We start from the raw sequence: 23,963 nt of genomic DNA, 5'->3' as shown, positions 1-23,963 counted from the left end.
AAACATGTCTCTTGACAAAAAACACCAAGAAGCACTTTAACCCATTCTGGACGGGAACCCCTTTTGGTGTTTTAACCCATTCTGGACGGGAACCCCTTTTGGTGTTTAACCCATTCTGGACGGGAACCCCTTTTGGTGTTTAACCCATTCTGGACGGGAACCCCTTTTGGTGTTTTAACCCATTCTGGACGGGAACCCCTTTTGGTGTTTTAACCCATTCTGGACGGGAACCCCTTTTGGTGTTTAACCCATTCTGGACGGGAACCCCTTTTGGTGTTTTAACCCATTCTGGACGGGAACCCCTTTTGGTGTTTTAACCCATTCTGGACGGGAACCCCTTTTGGTGTTTTAACCCATTCTGGACGGGAACCCCTTTTGGTGTTTTAACCCATTCTGGACGGGAACCCCTTTTGGTGTTTTAACCCATTCTGGACGGGAACCCCTTTTGGTGTTTAACCCATTCTGGACGGGAACCCCTTTTGGTGTTTTAACCCATTCTGGACGGGAACCCCTTTTGGTGTTTTAACCCATTCTGGACGGGAACCCCTTTTGGTGTTTAACCCATTCTGGACGGGAACCCCTTTTGGTGTTTTAACCCATTCTGGACGGGAACCCCTTTTGGTGTTTAACCCATTCTGGACGGGAACCCCTTTTGGTGTTTTAACCCATTCTGGACGGGAACCCCTTTTGGTGTTTTAACCCATTCTGGACGGGAACCCCTTTTGGTGTTTAACCCATTCTGGACGGGAACCCCTTTTGGTGTTTTAACCCATTCTGGACGGGAACCCCTTTTGGTGTTTAACCCATTCTGGACGGGAACCCCTTTTGGTGTTTTAACCCATTCTGGACGGGAACCCCTTTTGGTGTTTTAACCCATTCTGGGCGGGAACCCCTTTTGGTGTTTAACCCATTCTGGACGGGAACCCCTTTTGGTGTTTTAACCCATTCTGGACGGGAACCCCTTTTGGTGTTTTAACCCATTCTGGACGGGAACCCCTTTTGGTGTTTTAACCCATTCTGGACGGGAACCCCTTTTGGTGTTTTAACCCATTCTGGACGGGAACCCCTTTTGGTGTTTTAACCCATTCTGGACGGGAACCCCTTTTGGTGTTTTAACCCATTCTGGACGGGAACCCCTTTTGGTGTTTAACCCATTCTGGACGGGAACCCCTTTTGGTGTTTAACCCATTCTGGACGGGAACCCCTTTTGGTGTTTAACCCATTCTGGACGGGAACCCCTTTTGGTGTTTTAACCCATTCTGGACGGGAACCCCTTTTGGTGTTTAACCCATTCTGGACGGGAACCCCTTTTGGTGTTTTAACCCATTCTGGACGGGAACCCCTTTTGGTGTTTAACCCATTCTGGACGGGAACCCCTTTTGGTGTTTAACCCATTCTGGACGGGAACCCCTTTTGGTGTTTAACCCATTCTGGACGGGAACCCCTTTTGGTGTTTTAACCCATTCTGGACGGGAACCCCTTTTGGTGTTTTAACCCATTCTGGACGGGAACCCCTTTTGGTGTTTAACCCATTCTGGACGGGAACCCCTTTTGGTGTTTAACCCATTCTGGACGGGAACCCCTTTTGGTGTTTTAACCCATTCTGGACGGGAACCCCTTTTGGTGTTTAACCCATTCTGGACGGGAACCCCTTTTGGTGTTTTAACCCATTCTGGACGGGAACCCCTTTTGGTGTTTTAAGCATTATGTTATACTTTAGCTGTTGAAAAATAGCAGATCTACAAGCTCGTAGGGCTTGTAGGTCTGCTATTTTAGAAAAATCGTGAAAATGTGGCGCAAATCCTTGAATATATATATTCTTTCAGAGCCAACGTTTTTAACTCTAATCTTTGCTTCTGGGGGGTCCCTGGAACAACATATTTTCAGATGGGGGTCGGAGGCCAAATACATATGATTCTAGGGGTCCTTGACATGAAATAGTTTGAGAACCACTGACATTAGAGAACTGCGGATGAGCTTTTTTGTCACCCTAATCCGCCCGTACATATTAATGATCCGCCCGTTATCCGACCGCATTAATTAATTAATCCAATTTATATATCCGCAACCACCCGAAATCCGCTGCAGGGATAGCCAATCTACAAGCTCACAACGCGTCGCTGGCTCGCTGCGACGCGTTGTGAGCTTGTAGATCGGCTATTTATAAGTTGTGTCACTCACCACTGCCGACAGTTCACCAAAGTTACGGTTGTATATTCCCATTTCCATGGCAACAAGGCTGCCGTCCGTTCAGTCAGTCACGTTCGCACATCGCAACGAACGTCTTTTCATGTGGCATATATCCAGCCCTCGCTCCCATGCAGTCCCATGGTACCGAGTCCCACGCCAAACTTATATTCTTCCCTTCTGTTTCAGTTAGTTGTAAGTTTCTTTCATACTCTCAGCTGCCTGTTAGCCTAGCAGCTAGCAGCCCACTCGTTGTTGTGGTCCTTCTTAGCCAATATAGGCGTCTAATTTGTGCCTGATGGAAAATATTAAAATACTACTAACGCACGCATGCTGAGATTTTGTGCCTTTTAAAAAATATATTATAAGACTATAGATAGATATCATTAATTTATTTCCGTTTTAAAAGTTATAAAGCCTATAGATAGATGGCTGCCATTCATTTATTATTTCCAGCATTATTTCACCCGCGGTTTATCCGATATTAATTTATAATATATTGAATTGACCCTAATCCACCCTAAACTGCGGTTCACCCGCGGCAACCGCGGCTAAATCCGCCACCCGCTGGTCTCTAACTGACATAGAAACATGGGTTTTTTCTGAAAACTGTCAGATTTAGAAGACATTTGCAGAATCGGTAACAAATGATCACAGACATTCTTACAGGATGTGTACAGTATCGCTAGAGTAATAATGTGTTGTGGAAGACATGCAGTTACTTGTCTGTCTGTCTCTTCTTGTCCTCTGCATGTCATGGAAGACATGCGGTGACTTGTCTGTCTGTCTCTTCTTGTCCTCTGCATGTCATGGAAGACATGCGGTGACTTGTCTGTCTGTCCTTTCTTGTCCTGCGTGTCAGAAGACATGCAGTTACTTGTCTGTCTGTCTCTTCTTGTCCTCTGCATGTCATGGAAGACATGCGGTGACTTGTCTGTCTGTCCTTTCTTGTCCTGCGTGTCAGAAGACATGCAGTTACTTGTCTGTCTGTCTCTTCTTGTCCTCTGCATGTCATGGAAGACATGCGGTGACTTGTCTGTCTGTCTCTTCTTGTCCTCTGCATGTCATGGAAGACATGCGGTGACTTGTCTGTCTGTCTCTTCTTGTCCTCTGCATGTCATGGAAGACATGCGGTGACTTGTCTGTCTGTCTCTTCTTGTCCTCTGCATGTCATGGAAGAAATGCGGTGACTTGTCTGTCTGTCTCTTCTTGTCCTCTGCATGTCATGGAAGAAATGCGGTGACTTGTCTGTCTGTCTCTTCTTGTCCTCTGCATGTCATGGAAGAAATGCGGTGACTTGTCTGTCTGTCTCTTCTTGTCCTCTGCATGTCATGGAAGACATGCGGTGACTTGTCTGTCTGTCCCTTCTTGTCCTCTGTGTGTCAGAAGACATGCTGTGACTTGTCTGTCTGTCTCTTCTTGTCCTCTGTGTGTCATGGAAGACATGCGGTGACTTGTCTGTCTGTCTCTTCTTGTCCTCTGCATGTCATGATGTCATCAGAGTACATGTTATATGTTGGAATCATGTGACTGTATTTTCTGCTCAGCCAGCTTTCTAGAGGCCGAATAAAAGTCACATGTTTCAATGTTCTGTTCAGGGTTCATGTTTCAATGTTCTGTTCAGGGTTCAGCTCCTGTCTGGTCCTTATCGTCTCCTCCTGTACACCAATGTTCTGTTCAGGGCTCAGCTCCTGTCTGGTCCTTATCGTCTCCTCCTGTACACCAATGTTCTGTTCAGGGCTCAGCTCCTGTCTGGTCCTTATCGTCTCCTCCTGTACACCAATGTTCTGTTCAGGGCTCAGCTCCTGTCTGGTCCTTATCGTCTCCTCCTGTACACCAATGTTCTGTTCAGGGTTCAGCTCCTGTCTGGTCCTTATCGTCTCCTCCTGTACACCAATGTTCTGTTCAGGGTTCAGCTCCTGTCTGGTCCTTATCGTCTCCTCCTGTACACCAATGTTCTGTTCAGGGTTCCGCTCCTCTTGTCCTTATCGTCTCCTCCTGTACACCAATGTTCTGTTCAGGGTTCAGCTCCTCTGGTCCTTATCGTCTCCTCCTGTACACCAATGTTCTGTTCAGGGTTCAGCTCCTCTGGTCCTTATCGTCTCCTCCTGTACACCAATGTTCTGTTCAGGGTTCAGCTCCTCTTGTCCTCATCGTCTCCTCCTGTCTTGTCCTCATCGTCTCCTCCTGTCTTGTCCTTATCGTCTCCTCCTGTCTTGTCCTTATCGTCTCCTCCTGTACACCAGTGTTGTCTTTTGAATAGTTTTAATTCAGTCACATTTTAGTCACCTGGAATGTTTTTGTGTTAGTCTAGTTATAGTCGACTAAATGTCATAAGATTTTAGTCGTCTACAGTTGATTTAGTCGACTTAAATGTATTTTGTAAAATGTATTTTGGCCTTGGTGCAGTCTTAATGACTTTTTACACTTGCTGAAAATAGCCGATGTACAAGCTCACAACGCGTCGCAGCGCGGCGCGTTGTGAGCTTGTACATCGGCTATTGTCCATCGGCTATTGGTACATCGGCTATTGTACATCGGCTATTGGTGCAGTCTTAATGACTTTTTACACTTGCTGAAAATAGCCGATGTACAAGCTCACAACGCGCCGCGCTGCGACGCGTTGTGATCCACGGTGTAAAGTCTCATTCAACCAAGTTGTCTTGCTGAGAATTAACAGTCTATTGTCTGTCTGCGTGGTGCTGGTTCTGCTTTCACTTCCCTGTCTGGACTCTGCATCAGTCATTCTCAACCTTTGTATTTATTTATTTCAAGGGCCATGGGTTGATATACATTAGGCAACGGAACCCCATTGGATACCAATTTAGTTTGTTTTATCTCTGGGACCCAAATCTATACTGTAACATCCTCAGTGTTCATTTAACTCTGTAAAACACGGATTAATTTCTACTTGCTTAAAAAAGAGATTTCAACCTTACTACTACTTTTTACTACCTAGGACTAATCAGAGGAAATGATGTAAAAAAACATTCATAATTTACATTTGGGGGATATCTTTCACAATAATAAATAAAACATGTTCTAGACATTCTAATGATCACAAAAAACATATATTTACACATTATTAACAGCCTGTTATCTCTCCTAATGGTACCAACATCAATACAGCCTGTTGTCTCTCCTAATGGTACCAACATCAATACAGCCTGTTGTCTCTCCTAATGGTACCAACATCAATACAGCCTGTTGTCTCTCCTAATGGTACCAACATCAATACAGCCTGTTGTCTCTCCTAATGGTACCAACATCAATACAGCCTGTTATCTATCCTAATGGTACCAACATCAATACAGCCTGTTGTCTCTCCTAATGGTACCAACATCAATACAGCCTGTTGTCTCTCCTAATGGTACCAACATCAATACAGCCTGTTATCTCTCCTAATGGTACCAACATCAATACAGCCTGTCGTCTCTCCTAATGGTACCAACATCAATACAGCCTGTTGTCTCTCCTAATGGTACCAACATCAATACAGCCTGTTATCTCTCCTAATGGTACCAACATCAATACAGCCAGTTGTCTCTCCTAATGGTACCAACATCAATACACCATGGAATTGTTGACAAAATCTTATCCAACAACGACAAAATATTCACTGATTTTAGCTGAAAGATGATTGAATAATATTGTACATGGCCTGTTTTGTACACACTATGGCCCTCATTATCAACCCAAATGTGGTTGTACACCGCGTTGATAAATGAGGGCCTATAACCTTGGGGTTGTGTTGAACTTGAACCTGTGGTGTTTTGTACACACTATATAACCTTGGGGTTGTGTTGAACTTGAACCTGTGGTGTTTTGTACACACTATACAACCTTGGGGTTGTGTTGAACTTGAACCTGTGGTGTTTTGTACACACTATATAACCTTGGGGTTGGGGTTGAACTTGAACCTGTGGTGTTTTGTACACACTATATAACCTTGGGTTACATCACATATATAAAAAGTAGTTATCATGAATCATGCGTAAACTAAGAACGTAACAGTGGAGTATCTATGTAAACTATACATACTATACTATATAATATATTATAACCTTAATAATAGAGACAATACACCATAAATAAATACTGAAACCAGATATAATCATTAGGGAAGGTGTATGCATGTACTATATGTAAACTCTTCATTTCCACTTTCCAGCCATTCAGTTGCAAAAAATAAATAAAAATAATAATAATAATAATTTGGCGACCCCCCCAAGGGGTCGCGACCCCCTACACTATGTAACCTTGGGGTTGGGGTTGAACTTGAACTTATGTGTGTGCCGCGGTGCAGCTGAACAGGTCCCTCCACTTCCTGGACGACAGGAGTCCGCAGCACCCGTTCTTCGTGATGCTGTCGCCCCCCGCGCCCCACTCCCCCTGGACCGCCGCCCCCCAGTACCAGAAGAGCTTCAGCGACGTCAAGGCCCCGCGAGACGGCAGCTTCGACAAGCCAGGGAAAGTAAGAGAGAACCGCACGCACTTTCTATTTGTACAAGTTACAACATGCACGCACTTTCTATTTGTACAAGTTACAACATGCACGCACTTTCTATTTGTACAAGTTACAACATGCACGCACTTTCTATTTGTACAAGTTACAACATGCACGCACTTTCTATTTGTACAAGTTACACGTTACAACATGCACACACTTTCTATTTGTACAAGTTACAACATGCACGCACTTTCTATTTGTACAAGTTACAAGTTACAACATGCATGCACTTTCTATTTGTACAAGTTACAACATGCACGCACTTTCTATTTGTACAAGTTACAACATGCACGTACTTTCTATTTGTACAAGTTATTACAACATGCACGCACTTTCTATTTGTACAAGTTACAACATGCACGCACTTTCTATTTGTACAAGTTACAACATGCACGCACTTTCTATTTGTACAAGTTACAAGTTACAACATGCACGCACTTTCTATTTGTACAAGTTACAACATGCACGCACTTTCTATTTGTACAAGTTACAACATGCACGCACTTTCTATTTGTACAAGTTACAAGTTACAACATGCACGCACTTTCTATTTGTACAAGTTACAAGTTACAACATGCACGCACTTTCTATTTGTACAAGTTACAAGTTACAACATGCACGCACTTTCTATTTGTACAAGTTACAACATGCACGCACTTTCTATTTGTACAAGTTATTACAACATGCACGCACTTTCTATTTGTACAAGTTACAAGTTACAACATGCACGCACTTTCTATTTGTACAAGTTACAACATGCACGCACTTTCTATTTGTACAAGTTACAAGTTACAACATGCACGCACTTTCTATTTGTACAAGTTACAACATGCATGCAGCGTTGATTCTGATGTAGTTTTATTCATAGTCTTTTGAATAATAGAATATAAAATTTGATTTTACACTTAATTGCATGCTGAAAATGGCCGATCTACAAGATCACAACGCACGCGACGCATTGTGACCTTGTTCAGAGCGCAACAACCGAGCGCAACCAAACATAAAATGACTAGTTCTACTGGATCTCTTCTCCACTAGTCCATCCCTGACATTTAGTTCTACTGGATCTCTTCTCCACTAGTCCATCCCTGACATTTAGTTCTACTGGATCTCTTCTCCACTAGTCCCTCCCTGACATTTAGTTCTACTGGATCTCTTCTCCACTAGTCCCTCCCTGACATTTAGTTCTACTGGATCTCTTCTCCACTAGTCCATCCCTGACATTTAGTTCTACTGGATCTCTTCTCCACTAGTCCCTCCCTGACATTTAGTTCTACTGGATCTCTTCTCCACTAGTCCCTCCCTGACATTTAGATCTACTGGATCTCTTCTCCACTAGTCCCTCCCTGACATTTAGTTCTACTGGATCTCTTCTCCACTAGTCCCTCCCTGACATTTAGATCTACTGGATCTCTTCTCCACTAGTCCCTCCCTGACATTTAGTTCTACTGGATCTCTTCTCCACTAGTCCCTCCCTGACATTTAGTTCTACTGGATCTCTTCTCCACTAGTCCCTCCCTGACATTTAGTTCTACTGGATCTCTTCTCCACTAGTCCCTCCCTGACATTTAGTTCTACTGGATCTCTTCTCCACTAGTCCATCACTGACATTTAGTTCTACTGGATCTCTTCTCCACTAGTCTATCCCTGACATTTAGTTCTACTGGATCTCTTCTCCACTAGTCCCTCCCTGACATTTAGTTCTACTGGATCTCTTCTCCACTAGTCCATCCCTGACATTTAGTTCTACTGGACCTCTTCTCCACTAGTCCCTCCCTGACATTTAGTTCTACTGGATCTCTTCTCCACTAGTCCCTCCCTGACATGTAGTTCTACTGGATCTCTTCTCCACTAGTCCCTCCCTGACATTTAGTTCTACTGGATCTCTTCTCCACTAGTCCCTCCCTGACATTTAGTTCTACTGGATCTCTTCTCCACTAGTCCATCACTGACATTTAGTTCTACTGGATCTCTTCTCCACTAGTCCCTCCCTAACATTTAGTTCTACTGGATCTCTTCTCCACTAGTCCATCCCTGACATTTAGTTCTACTGGATCTCTTCTCCACTAGTCTATCCCTGACATTTAGTTCTACTGGATCTCTTCTCCACTAGTCCCTCCCTGACATTTAGTTCTACTGGATCTCTTCTCCACTAGTCCCTCCCTGACATTTAGTTCTACTGGATCTCTTCTCCACTAGTCCCTCCCTGACATTTAGTTCTACTGGATCTCTTCTCCACTAGTCCCTCCCTGACATTTAGTTCTACTGGATCTCTTCTCCACTAGTCCCTCCCTGACATTTAGTTCTACTGGATCTCTTCTCCACTAGTCCCTCCCTAACATTTAGTTCTACTGGATCTCTTCTCCACTAGTCCATCCCTGACATTTAGTTCTACTGGATCTCTTCTCCACTAGTCTATCCCTGACATTTAGTTCTACTGGATCTCTTCTCCACTAGTCCCTCCCTGACATTTAGTTCTACTGGATCTCTTCTCCACTAGTCCCTCCCTGACATTTAGTTCTACTGGATCTCTTCTCCACTAGTCCATCCCTGACATTTAGTTCTACTGGATCTCTTCTCCACTAGTCCCTCCCTGACATTTAGTTCTACTGGATCTCTTCTCCACTAGTCCCTCCCTGACATTTAGTTCTACTGGATCTCTTCTCCACTAGTCCATCCCTGACATTTAGTTCTACTGGACCTCTTCTCCACTAGTCCCTCCCTGACATTTAGTTCTACTGGATCTCTTCTCCACTAGTCCCTCCCTGACATGTAGTTCTACTGGATCTCTTCTCCACTAGTCCCTCCCTGACATTTAGTTCTACTGGATCTCTTCTCCACTAGTCCCTCCCTGACATTTAGTTCTACTGGATCTCTTCTCCACTAGTCCATCACTGACATTTAGTTCTACTGGATCTCTTCTCCACTAGTCCCTCCCTAACATTTAGTTCTACTGGATCTCTTCTCCACTAGTCCATCCCTGACATTTAGTTCTACTGGATCTCTTCTCCACTAGTCTATCCCTGACATTTAGTTCTACTGGATCTCTTCTCCACTAGTCCCTCCCTGACATTTAGTTCTACTGGATCTCTTCTCCACTAGTCCCTCCCTGACATTTAGTTCTACTGGATCTCTTCTCCACTAGTCCCTCCCTGACATTTAGTTCTACTGGATCTCTTCTCCACTAGTCCCTCCCTGACATTTAGTTCTACTGGATCTCTTCTCCACTAGTCCCTCCCTGACATTTAGTTCTACTGGATCTCTTGACATGAAATTGTTTGAGAACGACTGACATAGTAGAAACATAGGGTTTTTCAGAAAACTGTCAGGATTTAGAAGACATGTTGTACAATTTACAATTTAGCAGACGCTCTTAATCCAGAGCGACTTACATTAAGCAAGAACAAAAAGCATGGGAATACATCACATATATAAAAAGCATTTATCAAGAAACATGCGTAAGCTAAGAACGTAACTAGAACATATCTATATATAATGACACTATACATATAAGCTATACATATATATTATACTATGCTGTACTGTTATTGTGCTGTCTACATGACATAAGTCTGTTTCAAATGCTATCTAAGTCTAAAAAGTGCTGTCTAAGGGGGTAGGGTAAGTGCTATGGGCCATGGTGGAGTCTGAAAAGGTGGGTTTTCAAACTATGGCGGAAGATCGGGAGTGATGCTGCAGTTCTGACTGCAACGGGAAGTGCGTTCCACAGTTTTGGGGCCAGAAGGGAGAAGAGTTTGGGGCGTGTGGAGCGTTGTCCCGGCGTTTTTAGTGAGGGTACTTCCAGCTTCCCTGCGTTGGCTGATCTGAGTGCGCGGGAGGGTTTGTAGGGTTCAATCATGCTTGCAAGATATGGGGGAGCCATACCTTTGGTTGCTTTGAATGCCAGCATCAGAGTTTTGTACAATCGTCCTCAGGTCTAAATGGGTTAAAAGGATAATAAATGCTAAATATCTGGTTTCCAGCATCCTGGTACATGTTGTGTACATGTTGTGTACATGTTGTGTACATTGTGTACATGTTGTGTACATGTTGTGTGTGTTTCAGGACAAGCACTGGTTGCTGCGTCAGCCCCTCAACCCCATGCCCAGCAGCTCTGTGGACTTCCTGGACAACGCCTACAGGAAGAGGTACCATACCATACCATCTTTATTCATATAGGACATTTAAATAACAACAAAGTTGTACCAAAGTGCTTTACAATAAAAATAATAAAAACCACAACCACTTAATTTATAATAATAGTAATTGTAGATAAATTCCAAAATGAGTTAACTCTCATACTCTTCACATACTAGAGCATGTGTGAAATAAATATAAGAGCTGAAATCGACATGTACATTTGAAATAAATGCTTAAACATGTAGCTAGGTGTAATGTTAGAGACCACAGAAGACATGTAAATATGAAATAAATGCTTAAACATGTAGCTAGGTGTAATGTTAGAGTCCACAGAAGACATGTACATATGAAATAAATGCTTAAACATGTAGCTATAGGTGTAATGTTAGAGACCACAGAAGACATGTAAATATGAAATAAATGCTTAAACATGTAGCTAGGTGTAATGTTAGAGACTACAGAAGTGAACCTTTCAAGCCTGTTTTCTCAACTCGCTGTTTCTCTGCAAGACATTACTCTATAAGCCATATCTCCAAAACTGGTGGGTCAAACTGAACAACCAATATGTCAATTTGAAGCTATGATTCCCTGATTTCATATGACGTGAAAAAACGAAAATTAAAAAAAATCCAATGGCAGTCTCTCAGTCAAATTTGGTCACAAACGTCACCTAAAACCACTCAATACTAAACATGTGAATTGTGTTCCTCAGGTGGCAGACTCTGCTCTCTGTTGATGATATGGTTGCTGCTCTGGTCCAAAAGCTGGACGAACTGAAGGAACTAGACAACACCTACATCATCTACACTTCAGACAACGGCTACCACACAGGTCTACACGCACTCACGCACGCACGCACGCACGCACACACACACACACACACACACTGTAAACTTTACAGTGTAAAGTTAACTTCAACGACTGTACAAATGGAACCAAATGGACCTCTCAAAGGTAGACACGCCACCATCGATGGTATGACGCCAAGTCTCACGATTTGAGGCGAGGGTAGACCACTGGTGACATGCACGGAGGGATTTCTTACAATGCAAATAAAAAGTACACAAACCTGTGGATTTGCGCCCTCTACCGATATTGACGTCAGACTTCGGTGCTCTATTTTGTGTTTTCAGGTCAGTTTTCTCTGCCCATTGACAAGAGGCAGCTGTACGATTTTGACATCAGAATCCCCCTCATGGTCCGAGGCCCTGGCATCAAACCACAGCAGACGCTGCAGGTGAGAACCAAGACAGTTGGGATCCATCCACTGTGGTACTAGGGCATTCATTAAATAATCCATGCACCGTGGTACTAGGGCATTCATTAAATAATCCATCCACCGTGGTACTAGGGCATTCATTAAATAATCCATCCACCGTGGTACTAGGGCATTCATTAAATAATCCATCCACCGTGGTACTAGGGCATTCATTAAATAATCCATCCACCGTGGTACTAGGGCATTCATTAAATAATCCATCCACCATGGTACTAGGGCATTCATTAAATAATCCATCCACCGTGGTACTAGGGCATTCATTAAATAATCCATCCACCGTGGTACTAGGGCATTCATTAAATAATCCATGCATCAATGCATCGATTTCATTAACACAAGTCGATTCAAATGAGGAGAAGTCGAAAGTCGAAAAAAAAGAAAATGGAAAAAATAGCATTTTCAATTGTTTTCCCCATATCATAATTTTTGCTCCATGTGTGCGTGTGTACATAATTCAAACTGTAGGATTGGTTATTGTCACGGACAGAAGTCATTCTTTCCATTTGCATACAGCACCGGAGCGCACTCGCCTATATTAGTTTGCATTGCACAGTGCGCTATTTCAGAACGCGCCCTTAATTAAGAGAACCTAACTGCAGCTGTGTGTGGCTCTCAGCGGTGTTCCACTAATTGACAGGCTGAAGTTGAACTGCGCTGTGTCAGAGAAGTAACAGATAGAAGCGAGCAAACTTTATCCCCAAACTATATCTCCCCCACCTCCGTGCTGACACAGTGACTGTCCTGTTTCTGGTTTAGCTTTACTCGCGGGATGCATGAATCTCGCCGTCTCCGGTCAGTGCAGATGCGGGTTGTTGTTTATTTGCATGGCTCAGAAAATAAGTAACATGAGGACGTTATCGAGTTGTTGTCTGAGGAGGAGGAGGAGGAGGAAGAGGAGGAGAAGGAATACATGTTCACGTCATGAACGTGGAAGGACGAAGGCTCTACGTCCTCCCGGTGGGGGCTCCCCACTCACTGGCAGGTCAGTCAGTAGGATACGACAGCAGTGACCACTCCACGCAAACGTCCGTGTGGGAAGGAATTAATTGGCATGACAACTAGCGGCGGCAGTGGCTCAGCGGTAGAGTGGCCCGTAGAGCCTGATTATAATACGTCCCCGTTTTTTAGGATATTTCCATTGGGGGGGGGGGGGGGGGGGGGGGGGACATATTCAGCACAACAGGGTATTTGCCTATTATGAGGAACAGGAACAGGGATGCTATACTAGTATTTTAGGATGCAGTAAAGTATGGTACTGTATGTAGTATTGTAGGATGCATGTTCTTTCTGTCTTTCAGGCAAATAAAGTCTTATCTTAACTGCATGGTTCACGTGAGCTTAGCTACTGCCCAACACTGAATTTAACCAATAATATCAATCATTGTATTCTATTGATTTCCTTTGTCCTGTTACTAGGCTCTGGTGCTGAACATTGACCTGGTATTGTTTTAATGTGTCCTGGTACTAGGCTCCGGTGCTGAACATTGACCTGGTATTGTTTTAATGTGTCCTGGTATCAGGCTCCGGTGCTGAACATTGACCTGGTATTGTTTTAATGTGTCCTGGTACTAGGCTCCGGTGCTGAACATTGACCTGGTATTGTTTTAATGTGTCCTGGTATCAGGCTCCGGTGCTGAACATTGACCTGGTATTGTTTTAATGTCCTGTTACTAGGCTCCGGTGCTGAACATTGACCTGGTATTGTTTTAATGTGTCCTGGTATCAGGCTCCGGTGCTGAACATTGACCTGGTATTGTTTTAATGTGTCCTGTTACTAGGCTCCGGTGCTGAACATTGACCTGGTATTGTTTTAATGTGTCCTGGTACTAGGCTCCGGTGCTGAACATTGACCTGGTATTGTTTTAATGTGTCCTGGTATCAGGCTCCGGTGCTGAACATTGACCTGGTATTGTTTTAATGTCCTGTTACTAGGCTCCGGTGCTGAACATTGACCTGGTATTGTTTTAATGTGTCCTGTTACTAGGCTCCGGTGCTGAACATTGACCTGGTATTGTTTTAATGTGTCCTGTTACTAGGCTCCGGTGCTGAACATTGACCTGGTATTGTTTTAATGTGTCCTGGTATCAGGCTCCGGTGCTGAACATTGACCTGGTATTGTTTTAATGTGTCCTGTTACTAGGCTCCGGTGCTGAACATTGACCTGGTATTGTTTTAATGTCCTGTTACTAGGCTCCGGTGCTGAACATTGACCTGGCTCCCACCATCCTGGACATCTCTGGTTTCAACCTGTCCCACGTCACCATGGATGGGCAGTCCTTCCTGCCTCAGATGGTTAGAGATGTTCCTCCGCTAAAGAAAGACTTTGTAGGCTAATAATAATAATAGTCCTGGGAATTTGTCGACTAATCCAGTGGTTTTCAACGCTTTCCGTATCAAGGCCCATTATTTATTGGGCATTTGAGCCACGGACCACCATCTGATGACATTTAGCCTCTCAGACCCATTTGAGCCACGGACCACCATCTGATGACATTTAGCCTCTCGGACCCATTTGAGCCACGGACCACCATTTGATGACATTTAGCCTCTCGGACCCATTTGAGCCACGGACCACCATTTGATGACATTTAGCCTCTCGGACCCATTTGAGCCACGGACCACCATTTGATGACATTTAGCCTCTCAGACCCATTTGAGCCACCGACCACCGTTTGATGACATTTAGCCTCTCAGACCCATTTGAGCCACGGACCACCATTTGATGACATTTAGCCTCTCAGACCCATTTGAGCCACGGACCACCATTTGATGACATTTAGCCTCTCAGACCCATTTGAGCCACGGACCACCATTTGATGACATTTAGCCTCTCAGACCCATTTGAGCCACGGACCACCATTTGATGACATTTAGCCTCTCAGACCCATTTGAGCCACGGAACCACCATTTGATGACATTTAGCCTCTCAGACCCATTTGAGCCACGGAACCACCATTTGATGACATTTATCCTCTCAGACCCATTTGAGCCACGGACCACCATTTGATGACATTTAGCCTCTCAGACCCATTTGAGCCACGGACCACCATCTGATGACATTTAGCCTCTCAGACCCATTTGAGCCACGGACCACCATTTGATGACATTTAGCCTCTCAGACCCATTTGAGCCACGGACCACCATCTGATGACATTTAGCCTCTCAGACCCATTTGAGCCACGGACCACCATTTGATGACATTTAGCCTCTCAGACCCATTTGAGCCACGGAACCACCATTTGATTACATTTAGCCTCTCAGACCCATTTGAGCCACGGAACCACCATTTGATGATGATGTATATTTTGATAGCTTATGCATCTCAACATATGTCATAATTGTACACATAATACTTTGGCTTATAGGAGGTCACATTGAGTCCCATCTGGGATAGCCAGTCACTAAAGATGGCGCAGGGACACTTTGGGATAGTCAGCTATCTTAAATAACAGCTGTGAGTTCTTCCTGTCATATATAGTAGGCTCAGTGACTTTTACCACCCAAGGAATGCGTTCAACAGAAAGACCCCTGTGGTGACTGATTGCTGACTCTGTGGTAGCTTGTTGACTAAGCCTTGAGGGTCAACAACACACACACACACACACACACACACGCAGGAACAGGGTGACACCCACATGTTAAGACTGTATAAGACAGGTAGGGGATCAGTAGAAGAGTGTGAGTGAGATACAGAGAGAGACAGAGAGAGAGAGAGACAAGGGGGGCCCTGCATGAGATGCAGGCCTCAATATGATGGAACGATGATATCTGTAACCTGTCTGTAACTGATTGCTGACCAATAAACGGAAATAAGGATTATGTGCCTGCCTGGATCTCCATATTCATTCTCAACGAGCAACTTAGAAAAATCTCCACAGAACCCTGAGGAAAAGACACATCATACTTTGAAGAATCTGTTCTACAAAGGAGAGAGTGCTTTTCCCTCTCCCCATAGAGCATAAACAGACGTTAAATACTTAGACTAGAAAATACTCAGGCAAAAATACGGAGCATGAAGTCAACAGCAGAGACAGGCAGATGAAGGTTCCGGAGTTCCATTTATTCTCAGAGAGTACAAGACATCATTCACAGCCATGGGACTGGCCCACCCGCCTCACGGCGTGTGAGCCACTGAACTAACTGTTTTAGCATTTTCAGTAGACCTTATACAACTCAAACACAGAGACAACAAAGGGAAGAATGCAAAGGTGATCCCAACCCCCCTTTACCAAATTGTCACACATGTCTAAATAAGGTAGTGGTCACCGGGAAGCAAGCACAGAACAGTAGGTCCCCTGCAGGCCTGGCCGTTTACTATCAGCAAGCCAGATCTTTAGGGTCCCTCCTGCAGCTGCCCATACATCCTGTCTAAACACGTCATGTCACTCTCTCAATGAGAGACAAAGATCCAGGTTTACACTTTAGCTAAAACAGACTATATTAATTTGAATTGTGATTTCCAGATACATCAGACCTCCCTTTGAGGCAACCATGCCTCATAAAAACGAATATGGAAACACAATTATTGACCCTCGTCCTCCCTTTGGCACTGACTGGAACATTAAAAAATATGACACAAAGAAATCAACAATTACAGTAGAATTCAAAAATGGCTTACAAACTTCTAGGCATTCAAATCACATAACTCGTTACCAGTGTTCTCATTCCATTACAGTATTATCATCGGTGTGCTTATAGAACTCCCTTCTGTGTTCAATTTAATTTCAGGCTAAAACATTACATAGGAAATACAATGAATAAAAATAAGTAAGTAAGTAAATAGTAAAAAATACATTCCAGCCCGAAAACCACAGTAAGAATCTCTCTTACACACTAACAACTTCTCTGTACTGTAATCAACACTTTTAACCTTTACATAACTCAAAACATGATCATTGGCATAAATTATAACCCGTAAACATATATCTGACATTTAAACACAATACACCGTCGCTGTATCCAACCCCTTTTGCTTCACTCCAAAGCACCCAATTATTGAATACAAAGTGTGTTACAGTTCTTCAAACTTTACATCTGATGCTCTTAGCATCAGTTAATGTTAAGGATAAATTTTACCATAGTCATTCATAAAATGATTCATTTTTGTTTAGTTAACTCATCTTTTTAGGACATGCAGAAATCATCTATAATTATTTCAACACTCTAGATTCCCCAAGGCTCGTACAAATAACAGCACTGTTACCACCGGCGACCATAAACCCTAACTAAGTTTTTCCAGATCCCGTGCATGCTACTATTATTCACTTACGTTAAAATCCTAGAGTAATTTATATAACTTTAGAGTTTTCCCCACATGTCATAGCAGAAATACTTTCGTTGACTTTTCCCATTCACAAATTTATTCGAACAAAAATAAGAACGTTATGCACAATTAGGATGATTAATACTTATGCGTACGACAGGAGCGCTGTCTTTCGCCTGACAAAGAGACATCTAACTAATTGTACTCCGGTAAATATTTCTATTCAGCTCCAAATCTCCCTTAGGCATATCATCCCCATTAAGCCAACTTCTCTAATTAAATACCTGACACATAAAATCAACACACATGCCCATTATATGTTGAACTAGACAAACGTAAACATACATTTGGAATCAAATGGAACGATATCCATCTGATATAATAGAATCTTCTGTAACGTTTCTTCTCCTTTTGTCTCACCTTCGTCAGTGTCCATCAGTCAGCGCACACGGGCCAAACGAGGTTTGTGATGCAGTACACTTATGCACCGCATGGCGTAGGCCGCTCTGTTGTAGAGTTGCCCATTGTCCGAAAACTTTCATTCTGATCCGAATTCACTTTCATCACCTTCACGGCGGGTGGGCCACTGAACTAACTGTTTTAGCATTTTCAGTAGACCTTATACAACTCAAACACAGAGACAACAAAGGGAAGAATGCAAAGGTGATCCCAACCCCCCTTTACCAAATTGTCACACATGTCTAAATAAGGTAGTGGTCACCGGGAAGCAAGCACAGAACAGTAGGTCCCCTGCAGGCCTGGCCGTTTACTATCAGCAAGCCAGATCTTTAGGGTCCCTCCTGCAGCTGCCCATACATCCTGTCTAAACACGTCATGTCACTCTCTCAATGAGAGACAAAGATCCAGGTTTACACTTTAGCTAAAACAGACTATATTAATTTGAATTGTGATTTCCAGATACATCAATGACATTTAGCCTCTCAGACCCATTTGAGCCACGGAACCACCATTTGATGACATTTAGCCTCTCAGACCCATTTGAGCCACGGAACCACCATTTGATGACATTTAGCCTCTCAGACCCAAAACTTTGAATATTTTGTTGTCGTTGGATATGATTTTGTCCACAATTCCTTTGCTACTTAAAATACATGTTTATTCATCATCACATAGTTTTTCTTCATCCCAATAAGCCATTGTGAATTACCAATTAATTCCTTACCACTGTTTGACATCACTTTGTTTTTCTTCATCCCAATAAGCCATTCCTTACCACTGTTTGTACCACCAGGCACCCTCCCTGCGCAATGGCACTGCGCGCCCCTATTTCCTGGTGGAGTACACCGGAGAGGGCCACCCATCACCGGACCCTGCCTGCCCAAAACTTGGCCCTGGCCTAGCGGTGAGCCATTGAAAGTGATCAAAAACGGCAAAATTAAACAATGAAAACATAACTCGTGTTCGAGGTCTTTATCAATGAACTTGTGTAACTCGTGAATGGGACCTTTTTTAAAAAGGCTGTGAAGTGAAGTAAACACAATAATTGTTCTTCCCTGCGTCTCTCAGCATTGTTTCCCTGACTGCGTGTGTGAGGACGCGTACAACAACACCTACGCCTGTGTCAGGAGCCTGGCGGAATACAACCTGCAGTACTGCGAGTTCGCAGACAGCGAGGTAGGCATAGCTCTATATAGAGCGTCGCAGTCCCGCCCCCCACCATGGCCCAGTCCCGCCCCCCACCATGGCCCAGTCCCGCCCCCCACCATGGCCCAGTCCCGCCCCCCACCATAGCCCAGTCCCGCCCCCCACCATGGCCCAGTCCCGCCCACCACCATGGCCCAGTCCCGACCCCCACCATGGCCCAGTCCCGCCCCCCACCATAGCCCAGTCCCGCCCCCCACCATGGCCCAGTCCCGCCCCCCACCATAGCCCAGTCCCGCCCCCCACCATGGCCCAGTCCCGCCCACCACCATGGCCCAGTCCCGACCCCCACCATGGCCCAGTCCCGCCCCCCACCATAGCCCAGTCCCGCCCCCCACCATGGCCCAGTCCCGCCCCCCACCATGGCCCAGTCCCGCCCCCCACCATGGCCCAGTCCCGCCCCCCACCATGGCCCAGTCCCGCCCCCCACCATGGCCCAGTCCCGCCCCCCACCATGGCCCAGTCCCGCCCCCCACCATGGCCCAGTCCCGCCCCCTACCATGGCCCAGTCCCGCCCCCTACCATGGCCCAGTCCCGCCCCCCACCATAGCCCAGTCCCGCCCCCCACCATGGCCCAGTCCCGCCCACCACTATGGCCCAGTCCCGACCCCCACCATGGCCCAGTCCCGCCCCCCACCATGGCCCAGTCCCGCCCCCTACCAGGGCCCAGTCCCGCCCCCCACCATGGCCCAGTCCCGCCCCCTACCAGGGCCCAGTCCCGCCCCCCACCAGGGCCCAGTCCCGCCCCCCACCATGGCCCAGTCCCGCCCCCCACCATGGCCCAGTCCCGCCCCCCACCATGGCCCAGTCCCGCCCCCCACCATGGCCCAGTCCCGCCCCCCACCATGGCCCAGTCCCGCCCCCTACCAGGGCCCAGTCCCGCCCCCCACCATGGCCCAGTCCCGCCCCCCACCATGGCCCAGTCCCGCCCCCTACCATGGCCCAGGAAATGAATCCCAATGCATTTTTCCCATAGACATTTTAAAAAGTATTTATTAAAGACAAAGCCAACTCGAGTCGTGACAACTCATGACAACACATTTTGGACCAAACAAATAATTGCAAAGAAGAGAAACAACAAAAAAAGTGTTGTAACCTGCCGTTTTTTTCTTCTTTCTAATTATTTGTTCGGCCCAAAAAATTGTGTTTGTTGTCATGATTTGTCACGACTCGAGTTGGCTTTGTCCGCGGCGTAAAACTCTTTAAATAAATACTTTCTGAAATGTCTATGAGGGAAAATGAACGGAGAATCATTTCCTGGGCCCTGGTAGGGGGCGGGACTGCGGCGCTCTATACTCATAGCTGTGGTAGGTATATATACTCATAGCTGTGGTAGGTATATATACTCATAGCTGTGGTAGGTATATACTCATAGCTGTGGTAGGTATATACTCATAGCTGTGGTAGGTATATATACTCATAGCTGTGGTAGGTATATATACTCATAGCTGTGGTAGGTATATATACTCATAGCTGTGGTAGGTATATATACTCATAGCTGTGGTAGGTATATACTCATAGCTGTGGTAGGTATAAACTCATAGCTGTGGTAGGTATATATACTCATAGCTGTGGTAGGTATATATACTCATAGCTGTGGTAGGTATATATACTCATAGCTGCGGTCCAAACCATCTCACTATCCCTCCCTCTGTACGTGTCCAAACCATCTCACTATCCCTCCTCTGTACGTGTCCAAACCATCTCACTATCCCTCCTATGTGCGTGTCCAAACCATCTCACTATCCCTCCTCTGTACGTGTCCAAACCATCTCACTATCCCTCCTATGTGCGTGTCCAAACCATCTCACTATCCCTCCCTCTGTACGTGTCCAAACCATCTCACTATCCCTCCTCTGTACGTGTCCAAACCATCTCACTATCCCTCCTATGTGCGTGTCCAAACCATCTCACTATCCCTCCTCTGTGCGTGTCCAAACCATCTCACTATCCCTCCTATGTACGTGTCCAAACCATCTCACTATCCCTCCTATGTACGTGTCCAAACCATCTCACTATCCCTCCTATGTGCGTGTCCAAACCATCTCACTATCCCTCCTATGTACGTGTCCAAACCATCTCACTATCCCTCCTATGTGCGTGTCCAAACCATCTCACTATCCCTCCTATGTACGTGTCCAAACCATCTCACTATCTCTCCTCTGTGCGTGTCCAAACCATCTCACTATCCCTCTGTACGTGTCCAAACCATCTCACTATCCCTCCTATGTACGTGTCCAAACCATCTCACTATCCCTCCTCTGTACATGTCCAAACCATCTCACTATCCCTCCTATGTACGTGTCCAAACCATCTCACTATCCCTCCTCTGTACGTGTCCAAACCATCTCACTATCCCTCCTCTGTGCGTGTCCAAACCATCTCACTATCCCTCCTCTGTACGTGTCCAAACCATCTCACTATCCCTCCTCTGTGCGTGTCCAAACCATCTCACTATCCCTCCTTTGTACGTGTCCAAACCATCTCACTATCCCTCCCTATGTGCGTGTCCAAACCATCTCACTATCCCTCCTATGTGCGTGTCCAAACCATCTCACTATCCCTCCTCTGTACGTGTCCAAACCATCTCACTATCCCTCCTATGTGCGTGTCCAAACCATCTCACTATCCCTCCTTTGTACGTGTCCAAACCATCTCACTATCCCTCCCTATGTACGTGTCCAAACCATCTCACTATCCCTCCCTATGTGCGTGTCCAAACCATCTCACTATCCCTCCTATGTGCGTGTCCAAACCATCTCACTATCCCTCCTATGTGCGTGTCCAAACCATCTCACTATCCCTCCTATGTGCGTGTCCAAACCATCTCACTATCCCTCCTATGTGCGTGTCCAAACCATCTCACTATCCCTCCTATGTGCGTGTCCAAACCATCTCACTATCCCTCCTATGTGCGTGTCCAAACCATCTCACTATCCCTCCTATGTGCGTGTCCAAACCAGCTCACTATCCCTCCTATGTGCGTGTCCAAACCATCTCACTATCCCTCCTATGTGCGTGTCCAAACCATCTCACTATCCCTCCTATGTGCGTGTCCAAACCATCTCACTATCCCTCCTATGTGCGTGTCCAAACCATCTCACTATCCCTCCTATGTGCGTGTCCAAACCATCTCACTATCCCTCCTCTGTGCGTGTCCAAACCATCTCACTATCCCTCCCTGTGCGTGTCCAAACCATCTCACTATCCCTCCTCTGTGCGTGTCCAAACCATCTCACTATCCCTCCTCTGTGCGTGTCCAAACCATCTCACTATCCCTCCTATGTGCGTGTCCAAACCATCTCACTGATCCCCTCCCTATGTGCGTGTCCAAACCATCTCACTATCCCTCCTATGTGCGTGTCCAAACCATCTCACTATCCCTCCTATGTGCGTGTCCCAAACCATCTCACTATCCCTCCTATGTGCGTGTCCAAACCATCTCACTATCCCTCCTATGTGCGTGTCCAAACCATCTCACTATCCCTCCTATGTGCGTGTCCAAACCATCTCACTATCCCTCCCTATGTGCGTGTCCAAACCATCTCACTATCCCTCCCTATGTGCGTGTCCAAACCATCTCACTATCCCTCCCTCTGTGCGTGTCCAAACCATCTCACTATCCCTCCCTCTGTGCGTGTCCAAACCATCTCACTATCCCTCCTCTGTGCGTGTCCAAACCATCTCACTATCCCTCCTCTGTGCGTGTCCAAACCATCTCACTATCCCTCCTATGTGCGTGTCCAAACCATCTCACTATCCCTCCTATGTGCGTGTCCAAACCATCTCACTATCCCCTCCTATGTGCGTGTCCAAACCATCTCACTATCCCTCCTATGTGCGTGTCCAAACCATCTCACTATCCCTCCTATGTGCGTGTCCAAACCATCTCACTATCCCTCCTATGTGCGTGTCCAAACCATCTCACTATCCCTCCTATGTGCGTGTCCAAACCATCTCACTATCCCTCCTCTGTGCGTGTCCAAACCATCTCACTATCCCTCCCTATGTGCGTGTCCAAACCATCTCACTATCCCTCCTCTGTGCGTGTCCAAACCATCTCACTATCCCTCCTCTGTGCGTGTCCAAACCATCTCACTATCCCTCCTATGTGCGTGTCCAAACCATCTCACTATCCCTCCCTATGTGCGTGTCCAAACCATCTCACTATCCCTCCTATGTGCGTGTCCAAACCATCTCACTATCCCTCCTATGTGCGTGTCCAAACCATCTCACTATCCCTCCTATGTGCGTGTCCAAACCATCTCACTATCCCTCCCTATGTGCGTGTCCAAACCATCTCACTATCCCTCCCTATGTGCGTGTCCAAACCATCTCACTATCCCTCCCTATGTGCGTGTCCAAACCATCTCACTATCCCTCCCTATGTGCGTGTCCAAACCATCTCACTATCCCTCCCTCTGTGCGTGTCCAAACCATCTCACTATCCCTCCCTCTGTGCGTGTCCAAACCATCTCACTATCCCTCCTCTGTGCGTGTCCAAACCATCTCACTATCCCTCCTCTGTGCGTGTCCAAACCATCTCACTATCCCTCCTCTGTACGTGTCCAAACCATCTCACTATCCCTCCTATGTACGTGTCCAAACCATCTCACTATCCCTCCTATGTGCGTGTCCAAACCATCTCACTATCCCTCCTATGTGCGTGTCCAAACCATCTCACTATCCCTCCTATGTGCGTGTCCAAACCATCTCACTATCCCTCCTATGTGCGTGTCCAAACCATCTCACTATCCCTCCTATGTGCGTGTCCAAACCATCTCACTATCCCTCCTATGTGCGTGTCCAAACCATCTCACTATCCCTCCCTCTGTGCGTGTCCAAACCATCTCACTATCCCTCCCTATGTGCGTGTCCAAACCATCTCACTATCCCTCCCTATGTGCGTGTCCAAACCATCT

The 23,963-nt window shown here is 45.7% G+C and overlaps 1 protein-coding gene across 1 annotated transcript in view; it reads left to right on the top strand.

Moving 5' to 3' along the window:
- gnsb (glucosamine (N-acetyl)-6-sulfatase (Sanfilippo disease IIID), b) overlaps positions 1-23,963 on the top strand; it is a gene marked incomplete at its 5' end in the record, with an annotated part of 40,619 nt that overhangs the window by 15,167 nt on the left and 1,489 nt on the right. The window contains 8 exons of the mRNA XM_079525311.1: positions 6,494-6,661; positions 10,763-10,845; positions 11,550-11,668; positions 11,971-12,074; positions 14,307-14,408; positions 17,809-17,841; positions 18,632-18,742; positions 18,907-19,014. Of these exons, the coding sequence (XP_079381437.1) occupies positions 6,494-6,661; positions 10,763-10,845; positions 11,550-11,668; positions 11,971-12,074; positions 14,307-14,408; positions 17,809-17,841; positions 18,632-18,742; positions 18,907-19,014 (828 nt within the window). The remainder of the gene's footprint in view (positions 1-6,493; positions 6,662-10,762; positions 10,846-11,549; positions 11,669-11,970; positions 12,075-14,306; positions 14,409-17,808; positions 17,842-18,631; positions 18,743-18,906; positions 19,015-23,963) is intronic.

Source organism: Electrona antarctica, assembly GCF_951216825.1.
Source record: "Electrona antarctica genome assembly, chromosome: 16".
NCBI lineage: Eukaryota > Metazoa > Chordata > Actinopteri > Myctophiformes > Myctophidae > Electrona > Electrona antarctica.
The sequence above is the reverse complement of the archived record's forward strand: the minus strand, read 5'-3'. Positions and strand labels throughout refer to the sequence as shown.